A 24,094-nucleotide genomic window follows, 5' to 3' on the forward strand; every position below is an offset into this window, starting at 1 on the left:
GATGGGATGGGATGGGATGGATGGGATGGGATGGGATGGAGATGGAGATGGGATGGGATGGGATGGGATGGGATGGGATGGGATGGGATGGGATGGATGGGATGGGATGGGATGGGATGGGATGGGATGGATGGGATGGGATTGGATGGATGGGATGGGATGGATGGGATGGGATGGGACAGGTTGGATGGGATGGGATGGGATGGGATGGGATGGGATGGGATGGGATGGGATGGGATAGGATGGATGGGATGGGATGGAGATGGGATGGGATGGAGATGGGATGGGATGAAGATGGAGATGGGACAGGATGGATGGGATGGAGATGGGATGGAGATGGGATGATGTTGGGTGAGAGGGGATGGGACGGGGTGAGGTTGAGTGGAACGGGCTGCGACGTGGATGACGTCGAGCGGGTCCCTCACCCAATCCCCTGCTCCATTGTCCTCCCCGCAGCTCCATGGAGGTGCCCCGCCTGCCCTCTCCGCCGCAGGAGAAGGGTCCTCAGGAGGTGCTGGTGCTGAGCCGCCCCCCCCTGGCCCGCTCGTCCCCCGCCTACTGCACCAGCAGCTCCGACCTGACGGAGCCCGAGGGCGGCCGGGGGGCCCTGGGGGTGGGCAAGAGCGTCTCCATGTTGGACCTCCAAGACGGCCGCGTGGACAGCGTCCCCAGCTTGCCGGCCGAGCTGCTGGCGGCCGGGGGTCCCGCTCCGGGGGGCGGCGCCGGGGGGGCCCTACGCCCGGGACGCCTCTCGCAAGGCAGCGCCTCCAGCTTGGCCCCCCCCCGCTTAGGGGTCCCCGAGCCGGGGGGACCTCAGCTCCGCGTCCCCCTGTCCTTCCAGAACCCTCTGTTCCACCTGGCGGCCGACGGGCCCCTGCGAGGCCCCGAGGGGGGCGCGGGGGGCGAGGGCCCCTTCGCGGCCCCCCTCCACGGCTACAGCAAGAGCGAGGAGCTGGCGGCGCCCCCCCCGAAACACATCACCCACAGCCACAGCTACAGCGACGAGTTCGCGCGCCCCGGGGGGGACTTCGGGAGGAGGCAGCTGTCCCTGCAGGACACCCTGGCCCCCCCCCAGATCACCATCGGGGCCCCCCCGCCGGCCACCCCCCGCGGGGCCCGAGCCGCCAAAGCCGGGGCGCCCGGAGCTCTCGGGGTGCCCTCCAAAGCCCGGCCGGCCAGCGGCAACCTGCTGGCCTCCCCCGAGCCCACCTACGGGCCTCCGCGCTCCCGGCAGCCCTCGCTCGCCAAGGAGGCCTCGGTGGCCGGCATCAAGCCGCCCGTCACCAAGCAGGTGGGGGGCGAGGGGGGCGAGGGGTGAGGGAGGGAGGGGTGGAGGATGTAGGGATGGAGGATGGAGGGGTGGAAGATGTTGGGATGGAGGATGTGGGGATGGAGGATGTGGGGATGGAGGACTTGTAGAGGTGGAGGATGTAGAAATGGAAGATCTAGAAATGGAGGATGTAGGGATGGAGGATGTCAGGATGGAGGATGTGGGGATGGAGGATGGGGGGATGGAAGATGTTGGGATGGAGGATGTTGGGATGGAGGATGGAGGGATGGAAGATGTGGGGATGGAGGACTTGTAGAGGTGGAGAATGTAGGGATGGAGGATGTGGGGATGGAGGATGTAGAACTGGAAGATCTAGAAATGGTGGATGTAGGGGTGGAGGATGTAGGGATGGAAGATGTTGGGATGGAGGATGTAGGGATGGAGAACTTGTAGAGGTGGAGAATGTAGGGATGGAGGATGTTGGCATGGAGGATGTAGAAATGGAAGACCTAGAAATGGAGGATGTAGGGATGGAGGATGTAGGGATGGAAGATGTTGGGATGGAGGATGTGGGGATGAAGGATGTAGGGATGAAGGATGTGGGGATGGAGGATGTAGGGATGGAGGATGTGGGGATGGAGGATGTAGGGATGGAGGATGTGGGGATGGAGGATGTGGGGATGGAGGAGGTAGGGATGAAGGAGGTAGGGATGAAAGATGTGGGGATGGAGGATGTGGGGGTGGAGGATGTGGGGATGGAGGACTTGTAGAGGTGGAGGATGTAGAAATGGAAGATCTAGAAATGGAGGATGTGGGGATGGAGGATGTGGGGATGGAGGATGTGGGGATGGAGGATGTGGGGATGGAGGATGTGGGGATGGAGGATGTAGGGATGGAGGATGTGGGGGTGGAGGATGTGGGGATGGAAGATGTTGGGATGGAGGATGTGGGGATGGAGGATGTGGGGATGGAGGACTTGTAGAGGTGGAGGATGTAGAAATGAAGATCTAGAAATGGAGGATGTAGGGATGGAGGATGTCAGGATGGAGGATGTGGGGATGGAGGATGTGGGGATGGAAGATGTTGGGATGGAGGATGTTGGGATGGAGGATGGAGGGATGGAAGATGTGGGGATGGAGGACTTGTAGAGGTGGAGAATGTAGGGATGGAGGATGTGGGGATGGAGGATGTAGAACTGGAAGATCTAGAAATGGTGGATGTAGGGGTGGAGGATGTAGGGATGGAAGATGTTGGGATGGAGGATGTAGGGATGGAGGACTTGTAGAGGTGGAGAATGTAGGGATGGAGGATGTTGGCATGGATGATGTAGAAATGGAAGATCTAGAAATGGAGGATGTAGGGATGGAGGATGTAGGGATGGAAGAGGTTGGAATGGAGGATGTGGGGATGGAGGATGTGGGGATGGAGGATGTGGGGATGGAAGATGTGGGGATGGAGGATGTGGGGATGGAGGATGGAGGGATGGAGGGTGTGGGGATGGAGGACTTGTAGAGGTGGAGGATGTAGAAATGAAGATCTAGAAATGGTGGATGTAGGGATGGAGGATGTGGGGATGGAGGATGTGGGGATGGAGGATGTAGGGATGGAAGATGTGGGGATGGAGGATGTGGAGATGGAAGAGGTTGGGATGGAGGATGTTGGGATGGAGGATGTGGGGATGGAGGATGTCGGGATGGAGGATGGAGGACTTGTAGGGGTGGAGAATGTAGGGATGGAGGATGTAGGGATGGAAAGCGGTGGGGACGGAGGCCATGGAGATGTGGAGGGGATGGGGACAGAGATGGAACGGGTGACACGGGGCAGGGTGGAGCTGGATGAGCCTGGGGAACGTGGTGAGGACGTAGCGATGGGTGGACTTGGTGAGGAGGACGTGGAGACGCAGCCAGGGCAGGGCCGGCTGCCGTGGGGACATCGGAGAGGAACCAAGCCCGTCTCCGTGACCTCCTCCCGTGTCCCTCAGGCCTCGCAGACGCCGTCGACGCTGAACCCGGTGATGCCGGCGGCCGAGCGCACGGTGGCCTGGGTGTCCAACATGCCGCACCTCTCGGCCGACATCGAGAGCTCCCACATCGAGCGCGAGGAGTACAAGCTCAAGGAGTACTCCAAGTCCATGGACGAGAGCCGGCTGGACCGGGTAGGGACCACCGAGGGACCCGGGTGGCCACAGCTGGTGGGGCAGGGCTCCCGGGGACCCAGGCGTCCAGGCTCCAGGAGGTGACACTGATAGATCCAGGTGTCCAGGTTCTGAGACGTCACCTTGATGGCCCTGGGACCCGAGTGTTTGAGGCTCAGGAGATGATCCTGATGGACCCAGGTCCCAGGAGATATTACCTGATGGACCCAGGTCCCAGGAACCCAGGTGTCCAGGCTCCAGGAGATGATCCTGATGGACCCAGGTCCCAGGAACCCAGGCGTCTAGGCTTCAGGAGATGACTCTGATGGATCCACGTGTCCAGGTTCCGAGACGTCACCCTGATGGCCCTGGGACCCCAGTGTTTGAGGCTCAGGAGATGATCCTGATGGACCCAGGTCCCAGGGACCCAGGTGTCCGGGCTCAAGGAGATGATCCTGATGGACCCAGGTCCCAGGAACCCAGGTGTCCGGGCTCCAGGAGATGATCCTGATGGACCCAGGTCCCAGGGACCCAGGCGTCTAGGCTCCAGGAGATGACGCTGATGGATCCAGGTGTCCAGGTTCCGAGACGTCACCCTGATGGCCCTGGGACCTGAGTGTTTGAGGCTCAGGAGATGATCCTGATGGACCCAGGTCCCAGGAACCCAGGTGTCCGGGCTCAAGGAGATGATCCTGATGGACCCAGGTCCCAGGAACCCAGGTGTCCGGGCTCAAGGAGATGATCCTGATGGACCCAGGTCCCAGGAACCCAGGTGTCCGGGCTCAAGGAGATGATCCTGATGGACCCAGGTCCCAGGAACCCAGGTGTCCGGGCTCCAGGAGATGATCCTGATGGACCCAGGTCCCAGGGACCCAGGCGTCTAGGCTCCAGGAGATGACGCTGATGGATCCAGGTGTCCAGGTTCCGAGACGTCACCTTGATGGCCCTGGGACCCGGGTGTTTGAGGCTCAGGAGGTGATCCTGGTGGACCCAGGTCCCAGGAGATATACCCTGATGGACCCAGGTCCCAGGAACCCAGGTGTCCAGGCTCCAGGAGATGATCCTGATGGACCCAGGTCCCAGGGACCCAGGTGTCCAGGCTCCAGGAGATGATCCTGATGGACCCAGGTGTCCAGGATCCAAGATATGACCCTGATGGCCCACGGACCCGGGTGTCCAGACCTCAGACAGTGACTGTTGGTGATGTAGGTCCTAGGGGTTCAGGTCCCAGGAGGTGACCCTGATGGACACAGGTGTCCAGGCTCCAAGAAATGACCCTGATGGACCCAGGTCCTGAAGACCCAGATGTCCAGACCTCAAGCAATGACCTCTGATGATGTAGGTCCTTAGGGACTAAGGTCCCAGGAGATGACCCTGGTGGACCTAGGTCCCAGGGATCCAGGCATCCAGGAGATGACTGTGATGGGCCCAGGTCCTAGGAGTCCAAGGTCCCAGGAGATGACCCTGATGGACACAGCTGTCCAGGCTCCAGGAAGTGACCCTGATGGACCCAAGTCCCAGGGACGCAGATATTCAAGGCCCAGGAGATGAACTTGATGGGCCCAAGTGTCCAGGCTCCAGGAGATGACCCTGATGGACCCGGGTCCCAGGGATTGAGGTGTCCAGGCTCCAGGAGATGACCCTGATGGACCCGGGTCCCAGGGATTGAGGTGTCCAGGCTCCAGGAGATGACCCTGATGGACCCAGGTCCCAGGAACCCAGGCGTCTTGGCTCCAGGAGATGACGCTGATGGATCCAGGTGTCCAGGTTCCGAGACATCACCCTGATGGCCCTGGGACCCGAGTGTTTGAGGCTCAGGAGATGATCCTGATGGACCCAGGTCCCAGGAGATATACCCTGATGGACCCAGGTCCCAGGAACCCAGGTGTCCAGGCTCCAGGAGATGATCCTGATGGACCCAGGTCCCAGGGACCCAGGCGTCTAGGCTCCAGGAGATGACGCTGATGGATCCAGGTGTCCAGGTTCCGAGACGTCACCCTGATGGCCCTGGGACCTGAGTGTTTGAGGCTCAGGAGATGATCCTGATGGACCCAGGTCCCAGGAACCCAGGTGTCCGGGCTCCAGGAGATGATCCTGATGGACCCGGGTCCCAGGGATTGAGGCATCCAGGCTCCAGGAGATGACCCCGATGGACCCGGGTCCCAGGGATTGAGGTGTCCCAGCTCCAGGAGATGACCCCGATGGACCCGGGTCCCAGGGACAGAGGTGTCCCAGCTCCAGGAGATGACCCTGATGGACCCGGGTCCCAGGGATTAAGGTGTCCAGGCTCCAGGAGATGACCCTGATGGACCCGGGTCCCAGGGACTGAGGTGTCCAGACTCCAGGAGATGACCCTGATGGATCCGGGTCCCAGGGACAGAGGTGTCCAGGCTCCAGGAGATGACCCTGAACCCAGATCAGGGACCCCACTGTCCACGATCCAGGACATGACTTGGGTGTCCAGGTCCCAGGAGATGACCCTGATGGACCTGGCTCTCCAGACTCCAAGAGATGAACCTGATGGGCTCAGATCCTGGGACCCAGGTATCAAGGTCCCAGGAGAAGACCCAGATGGGTCCAGATGTCCCCACGTTACCGTGGTTGAGTCCCAGGAGCTTGAGCACCACCCTGGTGGGGCCCCGAGGGGTGGTGGTGTCACCATGGATGGGACGTAGGCGCCTGGGCGTCGCCGTTAGGAGAATCTCGGTCTCTGGGGGTGGTGAAGACGGGGAGATGCCACCAGCCTCCTGCAGTGTGGACTGTGGCAGGTGAAGGAGTACGAGGAGGAGATCCACTCGCTGAAGGAGCGGCTTCACATGTCCAACCGCAAGCTGGAGGAGTACGAGCGGCGCCTGGTGTCGCAGGAGGAGCAGACGAGCCGCATCCTGCTCCAGTACCAGCACCGCCTGGAGCAGAGCGAGAAGCGCCTGCGGCAGCAGCAGGCCGAGAAGGACTCCCAGATCAAGAGCATCATCGGCAGGTGAGGGAGGGACCCGGCCCCGGGGACGGCGAGGGGACACGGGGACGCTGGGGGTGGGGGGTGGGGTGGCACCTAGGGATGGGCGGCATGGAGGGACGTGAGAGGACGGAAGGACATCAAGGACATAGAGGGACACAGAAGGACGTGAAGGACGTAGAGGGGTGTGGAGGACGTAGAGAGGTGTGAAGGACGTAGAAGGGTGTGGAGGACACGGAAGGATGTGAAGGACGTAGAGGGGTGTGGAGGACACGGAAGGATGTGAAGGATGTAGAGGGGTGTGGAGGACACAGAAGGATGTGAAGAACGTAGAGAGGTGTGGAGGACACAGAAGGATGTGAAGGACGTAGAGAGGTGTGTAGGTCACGGAATGATGTGAAGGACGTAGAGAGGTGTGGAGGACACGGAAGGATGTGAAGGACGTAGAGAGGTGTGGAGGACATGGAATGACGTGAAGGACGTAGAGAGGTGTGGAGGACGTAGAGAGGTGTGGAGGACGTAGAAGGGTGTGGAGGACACGGAAGGATGTGAAGGATGTAGAGGGGTGTGGAGGACATGGAAGGATGTGAAGGATGTAGAGAGGTGTGGAGGACACAGAAGGATGTGGAGGACATAGAGGGGTGTGGAGGACACAGAAGGATGTGAAGGACGTAGAGGGGTGTGGAGGATGTAGAGGGGTGTGGAGCACACGGAAGGATGTGAAGGATGTAGAGAGGTGTGGAGGACACGGAAGGATTTGAAGGATGTAGAGGGGTGTGGAGGGAGTAGATGGACATGGAGGATATGGGGATGGAAGAGGACATGGGGACACAGAGGGACACGGGGACATAGGAGACACAGAGACAGTAGAAGGACATGGAGGACATGGAGACACAGAGGGACACGGGGATATCGGAGGACGCAGAGTCAGTAGATGGATGTGGAGGATATGGGGACGGAAGAGGACATGGGGATGGAGATGGACATGGGGACAGAAGGACATGAAGGATGTGGAGGGGTGTGGAGGACACGGAAGGACGTGAAGGACACGGAGGGACATGGGACACAGAAGGATGTGGAGGCAGTAGATGGACACGGAGGACATGGGGATGGAAGAGGACATGGGGACATAGGAGGATGTGAAGGACATAGAGGGATGTGAAGGACATGAGGGAGACACGGGATATGGGGACATGGGAGAACATGGAGACACAGAGGGACGTGGAGGTGGTAGATGGACATGGAGGACGTGGGGGCGGAAGAGGACATGGGGACACAGAGGGACATGGGGACATAAGAGGACTTGGAAGCAGTAGATGGACGTGGAGGGTAGGAGGACATAGGAGGACACCTCAGGGTGTCCTCATGACCTGGGTGTCCCCATAACCCTGGGGTGTCCCTAGGGGTGTCCCTAGGGGTGTCCCTAAGGGTGTCCTTGGGTGTCTCCACGACCTGGGGTGTCATTGGGGTGTCCCCGGGGTGTCCCCATGGCCCTGGGGTGTCCCCAGAGGTGTCCTTGGGTGTCCCTGCGGGTGTCCCTATGACCTGGGGTCTCTCTGGGGTGTCCCCAAAGGTGTCCTTAGATGTCCCTGTGGGTGTCCCCATGACCTGGGGTGTCCCCAGGGTTGTCCTTGGGTGTCTCCAGGGGTGTCCCCATGACCTGGGGTGTCCCCGGGGGGGGTGTCCTTGGGTTCCCTGAGGTGTCCCCAGGGGTGCCCCCATGACCCAGGGGTGTCCCCATGACCTGAGATGTCCCCAAGGCGGGGGGGGGGGGGGGTGTCCTTGGGTTTCCCCGAGGTGTCCCCAAGGGGGGGGGTGTCCCCAAGGCCGTCCCCGGGGGTGGCAGTGGGCCCCCGGGGGGTGTCCCCGTCTGGCCGGGGTGCCCCCCCCGGGGGTGGCAGCGTGACCCCGGTGAAGCCTGGCCCCGCAGGCTGATGCTGGTGGAGCAGGAGCTGCGCAGGGATCACTTGGGCGCCCACGACCCAACCGAGGGCCGGCGGCGGCTGCTCGACGCTCAGGTGGAAATTACAATGTCATTGCTCTGCTCCGTGTGACATCGGCCATCCCACGCCGCGCTGGGGGCGGGGCCCGGGGAGGGGGTTCTGGGGTTCTATGGGGTGATATTGAGGGTCTATGGGGGGGATATTGGGGGTCTATGAGGTGGTATTGGGGGTCTATGGGGGATATTGGGGGTCTATGGGGGGATATTGGGGGTCTATGGGGGATATTGGGGGTCTATGGGGTGGTATTGGGGGTCTATGGAGGGATATTGGGGGGTATTGGGAGTCTATGGGGTGGTACTGGGGGTCTATAGGGGGGATATTGGGGGTCTATGGGGGGATATTGGGGGGTATTGTAGGTCTATGGGGTGGTATTGGGGGTCTATGGGGTGATATTGGGGGTCAGTGGGGGGTATTGGGGGTCTATGAGGTGGTATTGGGGGTCTATGGGGTGGTATTTAGGGTCTATGGGGGGATATTGGGGGTCTATGGGGGATATTGGGGGTCTATGGGGTGGTATTTGGGGTCTATGGGGGGATATTGGGGTCTATGGGGGAATATTGGGGCTCTGTGGGGGGTATTGGGGGTCTATGGGGGGATATTGGGGGGTATTGGGGGTCTATGGGGTGGTGTTGGGGGTCTATGGGGGGATATTGGGGGTCTATGGGGGATATTGGGGGTCTATGGGGTGGTATTGGGGGTCTATGGGGGGATATTGGGGGGTATTGTAGGTCTATGGGGTGGTATTGGGTGTCTATGGGGTGATATTGAGGGTCTATGGGGGGATATTGGGGGTCTATGGGGTGATATTGGGGGGTATTGGGGGTCTATGGGGTGGTACTGGGGGTCTATAGGGGGGATATTGGGGGTCTATGGGGTGGTATTGGGGGGTATTGGGGGTCTAAGTGGTGGTATTGGGGCTCTGTGGGGGGTATTGGGGGTCGATGGGGAGATATTGGGGGTCTATGGGGGGATATTGGGGGTCTGTGGGGGATATTGGGGGTCTATTGGTGGTATTGAGGGGGCGATGGGGTGGTATTGGGGGGCATTGGGAGTCAATCGGGTGGTATTGAGGATCTATGGGGGGATATTGGGGGTCTATGGGGGGATATTGGGGGTCTGGGGGGGATATTGGGGGTCTATGGTGTGGTATTTGGGCTCTATGGGGGTCTATGGGGTGGTATTGGGGGTGTATTGGGGGTCTATGGGGGGATATTGGGGTTCTATGGGGGGTATTGGGGGTCTATGGGGTGGTATTGGGGGTCAGTGAGGGGCTTTTGGGGGGCTATTGGGGGTCTCTGAGGGGATATTTGGGCTCTGAGGGGGGGTATTGGGGTTCTATGGGGGTATTGGGGGTCTATGGGGGTATTGGGGGTCTATGGGGGGTATTGGGGGTGAATAGGTGGGTATTGGGGTGTCTTTGAAGAGGTATTGAGGATCTCTGGGGGGATATTTGGGGTCTATGGGGGGATATTGGGGGTCTGTGGGGGGTATTGGGGATCTAGGGGGGATATTGGGGATCTATAGGGGGATATTGGGGGTCTATGGGGGGATATCGGGGGTCTGTGGGGGGTATTGTGGGTCTATGGGGGGTATTGGGGATCTAGGGGGGATATTGGGGATCTATAGGGGGATGTTGGGGGTCTATGGGGGGATATTGGGGATCTATAGGGGGATATCGGGGGTCTGTGGGGGGTATTGGGGGTCTATGGGGGGTATTGGGGATCTAGGGGGGATATTGGGGATCTATAGGGGGATGTTGGGGGTCTTTGAGGAGGTATTTGGGGTCTATGGGGGATATTGGGGATCTAGGGGGGATATTGGGGGTCTATAGGGGGATATTGGGGATCTAGGGGGGGTATTGGGGATCTAGGGGGGATATTGGGGATCTAGGAGGGGGTATTGGGGGTCTATGGGGGGATATTGGGGGTCTATGGGGGGTATTGGGGGTCAGTGGGGGGTATTGGGGGTCAGTGGGGGGTGTTGGGGATCTAGGGGGGGTATTGAGGGGGTATTGGGGGTCGGTGGGTGGTGTTGGGGGTCGGTGGGGGGTGTTGGGGGTCTGGGGGGGTATTTGGGGTCTCTCGGGGGGCATTAGGGGGGGTCTATTGGGGGTTTGGGGGCTCCATGTGGGTTCGGGGGGTCGGGGGGCGATTGGGGGTCTCAGGGTGGGGGGGAAGGGGGGTACAGAGCCACCCCTGGGGGGGGGACATGGGGACAGAGGGGGGGGAGGGGACAGGGCCACCTCTGAGGGGGACAGGGCCACCCCTAGGGGGGACAGGGCCACCTCTGAGGGGGGACAGGGCCACCTCTAAGGGGGACAGGGCCACCCCTAGGGGGGACAGGGACACCCCTAGAGGGGACAGGGCCACCTTTAAGGGGGACAGGGCCATCTCTGAGGGGGACAGGGCCACCCTAGAGGGGACAGGGCCACCCCTAGGGAGGACAGGGCCACCTCTAAGGGGACAGGGCCACCTCTGAGGGGGACAGGGCCACCTCTAAGGGGGACAGGGCCACTCCTAGAGGGGACAGGGCCACCTCTGAGGGGGACAGGGCCACCCCTAGGGGGGACAGGGCCACCTCTGAGGGGACACGGTTGCCCCCAGATGGGACAGGGCCACCTCTGAGGGGACCCAGTTGCCCTCAGAAGTGACAAGGCCACCTTTGAGGGGACATGGTTGTCCCCCCGAAGGTACAGAGCCACGAGGGGACAAGGCCACCCTGAGGAGGCCCAGAGTCACCACAATGGGGACAGGGCCACCCCAATGGGGACAAGGCCACCTCTGGGGGGACGCAGTTGCCCTCAGAGGGGACAGGGCCACCCCTGAGGGGACAGGGCCACCCCAATTGGGACAGGGCCACTTCTGAGGGGACACGGTTGCCCCCAGAGGGGACAGGGCCACCCCGGAGAGGACAGGGCCATCCCCAGAGGTGACAGGGCCACCCCTGAGGGGACACAGTTGCCCTCAGAAGGGACAGAGCCACGAGGGGACGAGGCCACCCTGAGGAGGCCCAGGGTCACCACAATGGGGACAAGGCCACCTCTGGGGGGACACAGTTGCCCCTAGAGGGGACAGGGCCACCCCTGAGGGGACACAATTGCCCCTAGAGGGGACAGGACCACCGCTGAGGGGACACAGTTGCCCCCAGAAGGGACAAGGCCACCCCCATGGGGACAGAGCCACCGCTGAGGGGACAAGGCCACCCCTGAGGGGACGCAGTTGCCCCTAGAGGGGACAGGGCCACCCCTGAGGGGACACAGCTGCCCCCAGAAGGGACAAGGCCACCCCAGTGGGGACAAGGCCACCTCTGGGGGGACACAGTTGCCCTCAGAGAGGACAGGGCCACCCCTGAGGGGACAAGGCCACCCCTGAGGGGACACAGTCGCCCTCAGAAGGGACAAGGCCACCCCAGTGGGGACAAGGCCACCCCTGAGGGGACACAGTCGCCCTCAGAAGGGACAAGGCCACCCCTGAGGGGACACAGTTGCCCCCAGAAGGGACAAGGCCACCCCTGAGGGGACAAAGCCACCTCCAGGGGGGACACTAGAGGGACATGACGGGGTGTGACGAAGCCACCACCTCCTCCCCAAGCTTAGGGCCTGGGCCACCAGCGTGTCCCCAAGGCCACCCCCCCCAAGGGGGACAGAGCCTTGACTTGGGGGGCCACCAGCGGGACACGGCATGTCCCCAAGTCCCCCCCCCCACCCCCAACCCATCCCCGTGGGGACGAGCGTGTCCCCCCCCGTGGTGGCCCTGACGCCCGTGTCTCTCTTCGTCCTAGCTGTCCGTCAGGTAGCGCGGGCCAGCCCGGCCCTTGGCACGGGACCCTCGGCCTCCGGGGACACGCCAGGTGGGTCCTCCCGTCCCCGTCCCCGTCCCCCACCCCACAGGCAGCGCCTCTGTGGTCCCCATGGACCTCAGGGACATCGGGAACCCGTGGGGACAAGGATCCAGGTGTCCCCATGGCCCTCAGGGACATCAGGAACCCATAGGGACAAGGATCCAGGTGTCCCCATGGACCTCAAGGTCATTGAGAATCCTTGGAGACAAAGATCCATGATGTCCCCATGTCCCTATGTGTCCCCCAGGGACATTGGAACCCGTGGGGACAAGGATCCAGGTGTCCCCATGGACCTCAAGGTCATTGAGAATCCTTGGAGACAAAGATCCATGATGTCCCCATGTCCCTCTGTGTCCCCCAGGGACATTGGAACCCTTGGGGACAAGGATCCAGGTGTCCCCATGGCCCTCAGGGACATTGGGAACCCTTAGGGACAAGGATCCAGGTGTCCCCATGGCCCTCAGGGACATCAGGAACCCTTGGGGACAAGGATGCAGGTGTCCCCATGGCCCTCAGGGACATCAGGAACCGTTGGGGACAAGGATCCATGATGTCCCCATGTCCCTCTGTGTCCCCCAGGGACTTTGGAACCCTTGGGGACAAGGATCCAGGTGTCCCTGTGACCCTGAGGGACATCGGAAACCCTTGGGTACAAGGATCCAGGTGTCCCCATGGCCCTCAGGGACATTGGGAACCCGTCGGGACAAGGATCCAGGTGTCCCCATGGCCCTCAGGGACATTGGGAACCCGTCGGGACAAGGATCCAGGTGTCCCCATGGCCCTGAGGGACATCAGGAACCGTTGGGGACAAGGATCCAGGTGTCCCCATGGCCCTCAGGGACATTGGGAACCCGTCGGGACAAGGATCCAGGTGTCCCCATGGCCCTGAGGGACATCAGGAACCATTGGGGACAAGGATCCAGGCGTCTCCGTGATCCTCAAGGTCATTGAGAACCCTTGGAGACAAAGATCCAGGTTGTCCCCAAGACCCTCTAGTGTCCACATGGCCCTCAGGGTCATTGGGAACCCTTGGGGACAAGGATCCAGGTGTCCCCATGGACCTCAAGGTCATTGAGAACCCTTAGGGACAGAGATCCAGGTTGTCCCCAAGACCCTCTAGTGTCCACATGGCCCTCAGGGTCATTGGGAACCCTTGGGGACAAGGATCCAGGTGTCCCCAAGACCCTCTAGTGTCCTCATGGCCCTCAGGGTCATCGGGAACCCTTGGGGACAAGGATCCAGGTGTCCCCATGGACCTCAAGGTCATTGAGAACCCTTAGGGACAGAGATCCAGGTTGTCTGCAAGACCCTCTAGCGTCCCCATGGACCTCAGGGACATCGGGAACCCTTGGGGACAAGGATCCAGGTGTCCCCATGGCCCTCAGGGACATCGGGAACCCTTGGGGACAAGGATCCAGGTGTCCCCATTTCCCTCAAGGTCATTGAGAATCCTTGGGGACAAGGATCCATAATGTCCCCATGTCCCTATGTGTCCCCCAGGGACATTGGAACCCTTGGGGACAAGGATCCAGGTGTCCCCATGGCCCTCAGGGACATTGGGAACCCTTAGGGACAAGGATCCATGATGTCCCCATGGACCTCAAGGTCATTGAGAACCCTTAGGGACAGAGATCCAGGTTGTCCCCAAGACCCTCTAGTGTCCACATGGCCCTCAGGGTCATCGGGAACCCTTGGGGACAAGGATCCAGGTGTCCCCAAGACCCTCTAGTGTCCTCATGGCCCTCAGGGTCATCGGGAACCCTTGGGGACAAGGATCCAGGTGTCCCCATGGACCTCAAGGTCATTGAGAACCCTTAGGGACAGAGATCCAGGTTGTCTGCAAGACCCTCTAGTGTCCCCATGGACCTCAGGGACATCGGGAACCCTTGGGGACAAGGATCCAGGTGTCCCCATGGCCCTCAGGGACATCAGGAACCCTTGGGGACAAGGATCCAGGTGTCCCCATTTCCCTCAAGGTCATTGAGAATCCTTGGGGACAAGGATCCATAATGTCCCCATGTCCCTATGTGTCCCCCAGGGACATTGGAACCCGTGGGGACAAGGATCCAGGTGTCCCCATGGCCCTCAGAGACATCGGGAACCCTTGCGGACAAGGATCCATGATGTCCCCATGTCCCTATGTGTCCCCCAGGGACATTGGGAACCCGTGGGGACAAGGATCCAGGTGTCCCCATGGCCCTCAAGGTCATTGAGAACCCTTGGGGACAAGGATCCATGATGTCCCCATGTCCCTCTGTGTCCCTCAGGGACATTGGGAACCCTTGGGGACAAGGATCCAGGTGTCCCCATGGCCCTAAGGGACATTGGGATCCCTTGGGAACAAGGATCCATGTTGTCCCCATGTCCCTCTCTGTCCCTGAGGGACATTGAGAACCTTTGAGGATGTGGATCCAGGTTGACCCCAAGATCCTCTGATGTCCCCAGGGCCCTGAGGGACATAGGGAACCCTTGGGGACAAGGATCCAGGTGTCCCATGTCCTTCTCATGTTCCCCAGGTGCCCCCGTGTCCCTGCTGTGTCCTCCAGGCCCTTGTCCCCTCCCTGGCCTCCCCCATCTCGCTCCATCCCAGGGGACAACCTTGTCCCCTCCCGGTGTCCTTTGTCTCTTGTCCATCTCAGGGGACACGGATCCAGGTGTCCCCATCCTGGGAACCCTTGGGGACAAGGATCCAGGGTGGCTCCATGTCCCTTCTGTGTCCCCATGTCCCTCAGGGTCACTGGGAACCCTTGGGGACAAGGATCCAGGTTGTCCCCATGTCCCTTCTGTGTCCCCATGTCCCTCAGGGACATTGGGAACTGTTGGGGACATGGATCCAGGTGTCTCCATGTCCCTCCTGTCCTCTTGTCCCCCTCAGGATGTGGATTCTGATGTCCCCGTGGCCCCTCTCTGTCCTCATGTCCCTTGGGGACATTGGGAAATCTTGGGGACATGGATCCAGGTGTCTCCATGTCCCCTCAGGACATGGATCCAGATGTCCCCATGTCCCTCCTGTGTCCTCATGTCCATCAGGGACATAAGGAACCTTGGGGACATGGATCCAGGTGTCCCCATGTCCCCTTAGGACATGGATCCAGATGTCCCCATGTCCCTCCTGTGTCCCCATGTCCATCAGGGACATCGAGAACCTTGGGGACATGGATCCAGGTGTCCCCATGTCCCCTTAGGACATGGATCCAGATGTCCCCATGTCCCTCCTGTGTCCCCATGTCCATCAGGGACATCGAGAACCTTGGGGACATGGATCCAGGTGTCCCCGTGTCCTCCTTAGGATGTGGATCCAGATGTCCCCATGTCCCTCAGGGACATTGGGAACCTTGGGGACATGGATCCAGGTGTCCCCATGGCCCTTCAGGACACAGATCCAGATGTCCCCGTGTGCCTCCTGTGTCCTCATGTCCATCAGGGACATAAGGAACCTTGGGGACATGGATCCAGGTGTCCCCATGTCCCCCTTAGGACGTGGATTGAGGTTTCCCCATGTCCCTCCTGTGTCCCCATGTCCCTCAGGGACATCGAGAACCTTGGGGACATGGATCCAGGTGTCCCCATGTCTCCCTTAGGCTGTGGATCCAGGTGTCCCCATGTCCATCAGGGACAGCGAGAACCTTGGGGACATGGATCCAGGTGTCCCCGTGTCCCCTTAGGACATGGATCCAGATGTCCCCGTGTCCCTCCTGTGTCCCCATGGCCCTCAGGGACATTGGGAACCTTGGGGACATGGATCCAGGTGTCCCATGTCCCCCTTAGGCTGTGGATCCAGGTGTCCCCATGTCCCTCAGGGACATCAAGAACCTTGGGGACAAGGATCCAGGTGTCCCAATGTCCTTCCTGTGTGCCCATGTCCCCATTAGGACATGGATCCAGGTGTCCCCGTGTCCCTTCAGGACATGGATCCAGGTGTCCCCATGTCCCCCTTAGGACATGGATCCAGGTGTCCCCGTGTCCCCTTCAGGACATGGATCCAGGTGTCCCCGTGTCCCTTCAGGACATGGATCCAGGTGTCCCCGTGTCCCCTTCAGGACATGGATCCAGGTGTCCCCGTGTCCCCTTAGGACATGGATCCAGGTGTCCCCGTGTCCCCTTCAGGACATGGATCCAGGTGTCCCCGTGTCCCTTCAGGACATGGATCCAGGTGTCCCCGTGTCCCCTTAGGACATGGATCCAGGTGTCCCCGTGTCCCTTCAGGACATGGATCCAGGTGTCCCCATGTCCCTTCAGGACATGGATCCAGGTGTCCCCGTGTCCCCTTAAGACATGGATCCAGGTGTCCCCGTGTCCCTTTAGGACATGGATCCAGGTGTCCCCATGTCCCTTTAGGACATGGATCCAGGTGTCCCCGTGTCCCCTTAGGACATGGATCCAGGTGTCCCCGTGTCCCCTTAGGACATGGATCCAGGTGTCCCCATGTTCCCCTAGGATGTAGATCCACGTGTCCCCGTGTCCCCTTAGGACATGGATCCAGGTGTCCCCGTGTCCCTTCAGGACATGGATCCAGGTGTCCCCGTGTCCCCTTAGGACATGGATCCAGGTGTCCCCGTGTCCCCTTAGGACATGGATCCAGGTGTCCCCATGTCCCTTCAGGACATGGATCCAGGTGTCCCCGTGCCCCCCTGTGGCCCCGGCTCTGTCCCTGCTCTTTGTCCCCATGGGGGTGACCCGGGTGTCCCCTGGGGGTGGCTGGGGGGTCGGGGGGGGCCACCACCGTCCCCAGCGCTGGCGCTCGCGTCACCCGCCTCGTCTCCATCCTTGTGTCTCGTGTCCGTCCCCATCTCACCTCACGGGGGGGGGGGGGGGGGGTGACACGCGTGTCCCTGTGCCGTGTCCTGTCTGGGGAGGGGACAGGGACATCACAGGGGTGACACGCGTGTCCCTGTGCCGTGTCTTGTCTGGGGAGGGGACAGGGACGCTGGGAGGGTGACACGCGTGTCCCTGTCCCCTGTCCTGGTTGGGGACGCTGGGGGAGGTGACACGCGTGTCCCCATCCCATGTCCTACCTTGTCCTGGTTGGGGACACTGGGGGAGGTGACATCCATGTCCCCATCCCATGTCCTACCTTGTCCTGGTTGGGGACACTGGGGGAGGTGACACGCGTGTCGTCCCATGTCCTGTCCCGGGGGGTGGTGGAGGTGACGTTGGGAGGTGGGGGGAGGGGACGTCGGGGGGAAGGTGACACTGGGGGGGAGAAAAGGTGACATTAGGGTGGGAAAAGGTGACATTGGTGGGGAAAAAAGTAGAATTAGGGTGGGAAATGGTGACATTGGTGGGGACAGAGGTGACATTGAGGGGTGAGGTGACATTAGGGTGGGTATAGGTGACATTGGAGTGGGAAAAGGTGACATCAGGATGAGAAAAGGTGACATTAGGCTGAGAAAAGGAGGCATCGATGGGGACAGAGGTGACATTGAGGGGGGAAAGGTGACATTGGAGTGGGAAAAGGTGACATTAGAGTGGAAAAGGTGACATTAGGGTGAGAAAAGGTGACATTAGAGTGGAAAAGGTGACATTAGGGTGAGAAAAGGTGACTTTGGAGGGGCAAAGGTGACATTAGGGTGGGAAAAGGTGACATTAGAGTGGAAAAAGGTGACATTAGGGTGGGAAAAGGCGATCTCGGTGGGGACAGAGGTGACATTGAGGGGGGTAAAGGTGACACTAGGGTGAGAAAAGGTGACATTGGAGTGGGAAAAGGTGACATTAGGGTGATAAATGGTGACATTGGAGGGGAAAAAAGTAGAACTAGGGTGGGAAATGGTGACATTGGTGGGGACAGAGGTGACATTGGAGGGGGGGAGGTGACATTAGGGTGATAAAAGGTGACATTAGAGTGGCAAAGGTGACATTAGGGTGAGAAAAGGTGACATTGGAGTGGGAAAAGGTGACATTGGAGGGGGGGAGGTGACATTAGAGTGGGAAAAGGTGACATTAGGGTGATAAAAGGTGACATTAGGGTGATAAATGGTGACATTGGAGTGGGAAAAAGTAGAATTAGGGTGGGAAATGGTGACATTGGTGGGGACAGAGGTGACATTGGAGGGGGGAGGTGACATTAGGGTGATAAAAGGTGACATTAGGGTGATAAAAGGTGACATTGGAGTGGAAAAGGTGACATTAGGGTGAGAAAAGGTGACATTGGAGTGGGAAAAAGTGGAATTAGGGTGGGCAATGGTGACATTGGTGGGGACAGAGGTGACATTGAGGGGGGAGGTGACATTAGGGTGGGAAAAGGTGACATCAGGATGAGAAAAGGTGACATTGGAGGGGGGGAGGTGACATTAGAGTGGGAAAAGGTGACATTAGGGTGATAAAAGGTGACATCGATGGGGACAGAGGTGACATTGAGGGGGGTAAAGGTGACATTGGAGTGGGAAAAGGTGACATTAGGGTGATAAATGGTGACATTGGAGTGGGAAAAAGTAGAATTAGGGTGGGAAATGGTGACATTGGTGGGGACAGAGGTGACATTGGAGGGGGAAAGGTGACATTAGGGTGGGAAAAGGTGACATCAGGGTGATAAAAGGTGACATCGATGGGGCCAGAGGTGACATTGAGGGGGGTAAAGGTGACATTGGAGTGGGAAAAGGTGACATTGGAGTGGGAAAGGTGACATTGGAGTGGGAAAGGTGACATTAGGGTGGGAAAAGGTGACATTGGGGTGGGAAATGGTGACATTGGTGGGGACAGAGGTGACATTGAGGGGGGGAGGTGACATTAGGGTGGGAAAAGGTGACATCAGGATGAGAAAAGGTGACATTGGAGGGGGGGAGGTGACATTAGAGTGGGAAAAGGTGACATTAGGGTGATAAAAGGTGACATCGATGGGGACAGAGGTGACATTGAGGGGGGTAAAGGTGACATTGGAGTGGGAAAAGGTGACATTAGGGTGATAAATGGTGACATTGGAGTGGGAAAAAGTAGAATTAGGGTGGGAAATGGTGACATTGGTGGGGACAGAGGTGACATTGGAGGGGGGAGGTGACATTAGGGTGATAAAAGGTGACATTGGAGTGGGAAAAGGTGACATTGGAGTGGAAAAGGTGACTCTGGAGTGGAAAAAGGTGACATTGGGATGAGAAAAGGTGACATTAGAGTGGAAAAGGTGACATTAGGGTGAGAAAAGGTGACATTGGAGTGGGAAAAGGTGACATTAGACTGGAAAAGGTGACATTAGGCTGGGAAAAGGCGACCTCGGTGGGGACAGAGGTGACATTGAGAGGGATAAAGGTGACATTAGGGTAAGAAAAGGTGACATTGGAGTGGGAAAAGGTGACATTGGAGGGGGGGAGGTGACATTAGAGTGGGAAAAGGTGACATTAGGGTGATAAAAGGTGACATTGGAGTGGGAAAAAGTAGAATTAGGGTGGGAAATGGTGACATTGGTGGGGACAGAGGTGACGTTGGAGGGGGGAGGTGACATTAGGGTGATAAAAGGTGACATTGGAGTGGGAAAAGGTGACATTGGAGGGGGGGAGGTGACATTAGGGTGGGAAAAGGTGACATTAGGGTGATAAAAGGTGACATCGATGGGGACAGAGGTGACATTGAGGGGGGTAAAGGTGACATTGGAGTGGGAAAAGGTGACATTAGGGTGATAAATGGTGACATCGATGGGGACAGAGGTGACATTGAGGGGGGTAAAGGTGACATTGGAGTGGGAAAAGGTGACATTAGGGTGATAAATGGTGACATTGGAGTGGGAAAAAGTAGAATTAGGGTGGGAAATGGTGACATTGGTGGGGACAGAGGTGACATTGGAGGGGGAAAGGTGACATTGGAGTGGGAAAAGGTGACATTAGGGTGGGAAAAGGTGACTTTGGAGTGGAAAAAGGTGACATTAGAGTGATAAAAGGTGACATTGGAGTGGGAAAAGGTGACATTAGGGTGGGAAAAGGTGACATTGGAGTGGGAAAAGGAGGCATCAGGCTGAGAAAAGGTGACATTGATGGGGTCAGAGGTGACATTGGAGGGGGGGAGGTGACATTAGGCTGGGAAAAGGCGACCTCGGTGGGGACAGAGGTGACATTGAGGGGGATAAAGGTGACATTAGGGTGAGAAAAGGTGACATTGGAGTGGGAAAAGGTGACATTGGAGGGGGGGAGGTGACATTAGAGTGGGAAAAGGTGACATTGGAGTGGGAAAAAGTAGAATTAGGGTGGGAAATGGTGACATTGGTGGGGACAGAGGTGACATTGGAGGGGGGAGGTGACATTAGGGTGATAAAAGGTGACATTAGAGTGATAAAAGGTGACATTGGAGTGGAAAAGGTGACATTAGGGTGGGAAATGGTGACATTGGTGGGGACAGAGGTGACATTGGAGGGGGGAGGTGACATTAGGGTGATAAAAGGTGACATTAGAGTGATAAAAGGTGACATTGGAGTGGAAAAGGTGACATTAGGGTGGGAAAAGGTGACATTGGAGTGGAAAAGGTGACATTAGGGTGGGAAAAGGTGACATTAGAGTGGAAAAGGTGACATTAGGGTGAGAAAAGGTGACATTGGAGTGGAAAAGGTGACATTAGGGTGGGAAAAGGTGACATTGGAGTGGGAAAAGGTGACATTGGAGTGGGAAAAGGTGACATTAGAGTGATAAAAGGTGACATTGGAGTGGGAAAAGGTGACATTAGAGTGATAAAACGTGACATTGGAGTGGGAAAAGGTGACATTAGAGTGATAAAAGGTGACATTGGAGTGGAAAAGGTGACATTAGGGTGGGAAAAGGTGACATTGGGGTGGGAAAAGGTGACATTGGAGTGGGAAAAGGAGGCATCAGGCTGAGAAAAGGTGACATTGATGGGGTCAGAGGTGACATTGGAGGGGGGGAGGTGACATTAGGCTGGGAAAAGGCGACCTCGGTGGGGACAGAGGTGACATTGAGGGGGGTAGAGGTGACACGGGGGGGTTGGTTGTTGCCTTAGGCTGGATGCCATGCAGGTGAGTATTGGGGGGCGGGGTTGATTTGGGGTTGACCTGAGGGCCCTTCGATGCCCTTGGGTGCCCTTGGGTGACCTTGGATGACCTTGGGTGACCTCGGGTGACCTTGGGGGGGCCTGGGGGGCCCTGGGGGACCTGGGGGGGAGCGTGTGGTCCCCGTGCGGGGGGCGGGGGGGTGACTGATCCCCCTCTGGTCCCCGCAGGAGAGGCAGTTTTCCGCCGTGGGTGCAGCAGACCCGGGTGTGAGCTGGGCCGGGGGGGTCCCCGCGCGGCCCCCGCCTCCGCCCCCGCCACCCCCGATCACGGCCAACGGCGCCGGCCCCGCTGCTGAGCACTGACCCCCCCGGGGGTCCCCGGGACCCCCCCCACCACGGGCGCCCAGGGACCCCCGACAAGACGGGGGGGGACACGGGGAGGGGAGGGGAGGGGAGGGGAGGGGAGGGGGGGGGCGAGGAAGGGAGGGGGGGGGTGTGTCCTTCCACCCCCCCACCCCGCCACCCCCCCCCCCCTCTTCTCCCTCGACGCCTTCGCCCCGCTGCACACCCCACCCCCCCCGGCCTCGTGCGAAGGAGCCTCGTGCGAAGGAGCCTCGTGCAACAGGAGCCGGGAGGCCTCGTGCGAAGGCTCCTCGTGCGAGGGCTGCTGGTGCGAAGGCTCCTCGGGCTACAGGAGCCAAGAGGCCTCGTGCAAAGGCTCCTCGTGCAACAGCTCCTCGTGCAACAGGAGCCAAGAGGTCTCGTGCGAAAGCTCCTCATGCAACAGGAGCCAGGAGGCCTCGTGCGAAGGCTCCTCGTGCAGCAGGAGCGGGGAGGCCTCAAGCAAAGGCTCCTCGTGCAAGGGCTGCTGGTGCGAAGGCTCCTCGTGCAACAGGAGCCAGGAGGCCTCATGCAAAGGCTCCTCGTGCAAAGGCTCCTCATGCAAGGGCTGCTCGTGCAAAGGCTCCTTGTGCAAAGGCTGCTGGTGCAACAGCAGCGAGGAGGCCTTGTGCAAAGGCTTCTCATGCAAAGGCTCCTCGTGCAAAGGCTCCTTGTGCAAAGGCTCCTCGTGCAAATGCTCCTCATGCAACTGGAGCCAGGAGGCCTCAAGCCAAGGCTCCTCGTGCAAGGGCTCCTCGTGCAAAGGCTCCTCGTGCAACTGGAGCCAGGAGGCCTCAAGCAAAGGCTCCTCATGCAAGGGCTGCTGGTGCAAAGGCTCCTCGTGCAACAGGAGCCAGGAGGCCTCGTGCAAGGGCTCTGGGTGCAAAGGCTCCTTGTGCGAAGGCTCCTCGTGCAACAGGAGCCAGGAGGCCTCAAGCAAAGGCTCCTCGTGCAAGGGCTGCTCATGCAAAGGCTCCTTGTGCAAAGGCTCCTTGTGCAACAGGAGCTGGGAGGCCTCGTGCAAGGGCTTTGGGTGCAAAAGCCGCTTGTGCAAAGGTTCCTGGTGCAACAGGAGCCACGAGGCCTCATGCAAAAGCTCCTCGTGCAAGGGCTCCTCATGGAACAGGAGCTGAGAGGCCTCGTGCAGTGGAGCCTCGTGCAAGGGTTCCTCGTGCGACAGGAGCTGGGAGGCCTCGTGCAAAGGGCTCTTTGTGCAGCGACAGCCGGGAGGACTCGTGCGACGGCTCCTCGTGCACCACCAGCTCCTCGTGCACCGGCTCCTCAGGCACCGGGAGCAGGAAGGCCTCGTGCGACGGGAGGAAGGAGCCCTCGTGCAACGGGACGGGGCGGCCCCGTGCGTCGGCTCCTCGTGCAACGGGGGCGGGGAGGCCTCGTGCAAAGGCTCCTCGTGCACCAGGACTCGGGGCGACCTCGTGCGACGAGACTTTTTTTTTGCGGGGGGGGGGGCCCCCCTCACCCATCAGGATCACGGCGGCCTCGTGCGAGGGGCTCGGGGCGGCCTCGTGCAACGGCTTCTTGTGCTCCAGGACTGGGCAGCCCTCGTCGTGCGACGCAGCCCTCGTGCGACACCTCCCTCCGGGCACCAGGACCAGGCCAACCCCCCCCCCCTCCTTCTCCTTCCTCCTCCTCGTGCATCGCCCTCCTCGCACCAGGACCGGCTCTTTCCCTCCCTCCTCGTGCGTCGCCTCCTCGTGCACCAGGCCCGGGACCTTCTCCTCCCACATCACACTCGCCTCGCACCGAGCGCCGCCTCGTGCGCCACCTCCCTCCTCGTGCACCGGCCTTTCCTCGTGCATCGCTCGCCCCTCGTGCATCACCGATCCCACCCCCCCCCCCCCAACTCCTCGTGCACCGGGCTCGAACTTCTCCCCGTGCACCGTCGCCCTCGTGCACCGACCGACCTCTCTTTCTCTCTCTCTCTCGTGCACCAGGACCGGAGCTCCCCGTGCGCCACCTCCCCGTGCGCCACGCCGGGGGCCCCTCCCACCCCCTCTTTTTAGTTTCTCGTGCATCGTCTCTCGTGCATCGCACACTCACCCCCCCAAGCCGTGCACCAGGGTTCCTCGTGCGCCGGGATTTGAGGGTCCTCGTGCATCCGGGGGGGGTCCCCGTGCACCAGGACTGAGGCGTCGCCTTGCACCATCGCCGTCAGCGTGTCCTCGTGCACTGGGATTTGAGGGTCCTCGTGCATCGGGGGGGGGGGGTCTCTCGTGCACCATCACCGAGGCGCCGCCGTGCACCATCACCGCCTTTGTGCAACAGCGTCGGGGTGTCCTCGTGCAGCCGGGGGGGGTCCCTCGTGCACCACCAGCCCTCGTGCACCAGGACTGAGACGTCACCTTGCACCGTCGGCCTCGTGCGACAGCGTCGGGGCGTCCTCGTGCAACAGGCCGCGGGGGAAGCCTCGTGCCCCACCAGCCTCGTGCCCCGGGACTTGGGGGTCTCCGTTCCCCGTCGGCCTCGTGCGACAGCACCGCGAGTCCCCGTGCACCAGGACTTGGGGGGGGGGGGTGTTCCCCGTGCGCCACCAGCCCTCGTGCACCAGGGCTGGGATGTCTCCGCTCCCC

The 24,094-nt window shown here is 60.0% G+C and overlaps 1 protein-coding gene across 8 annotated transcripts in view; it reads left to right on the forward strand.

The window, feature by feature from the left end:
* Positions 1-21,521, forward strand: part of SYNGAP1 (synaptic Ras GTPase activating protein 1) — a 41,091-nt gene extending 19,570 nt beyond the window's left edge. The window contains exons 12-17 of one of the 8 annotated variants that reach the window (XR_011339665.1): positions 457-1,291; positions 3,252-3,425; positions 6,173-6,384; positions 8,291-8,378; positions 12,144-12,212; positions 21,354-21,490. Coding sequence is in view for 7 of the 8 variants with exons in the window: in XM_069882870.1 (XP_069738971.1) it covers positions 457-1,291; positions 3,252-3,425; positions 6,173-6,384; positions 8,278-8,378; positions 12,144-12,212; positions 21,354-21,481 (1,519 nt within the window). In the remaining variant the exon portion in view is untranslated. Of the gene's footprint in view, positions 1-456; positions 1,292-3,251; positions 3,506-4,513; positions 4,549-6,172; positions 6,385-8,277; positions 8,381-12,143; positions 12,213-21,352 lie in introns of those variants that run through there. The other 7 variants (XM_069882871.1, XM_069882870.1, XM_069882876.1 and 4 more) reach the window with 7 other exon arrangements.
* The last annotated feature ends 2,573 nt before the right edge of the window (positions 21,522-24,094 follow it).

The sequence above is a fragment of the Phaenicophaeus curvirostris genome, unplaced genomic scaffold (genome assembly GCF_032191515.1).
Source record: "Phaenicophaeus curvirostris isolate KB17595 unplaced genomic scaffold, BPBGC_Pcur_1.0 scaffold_377, whole genome shotgun sequence".
NCBI lineage: Eukaryota > Metazoa > Chordata > Aves > Cuculiformes > Cuculidae > Phaenicophaeus > Phaenicophaeus curvirostris.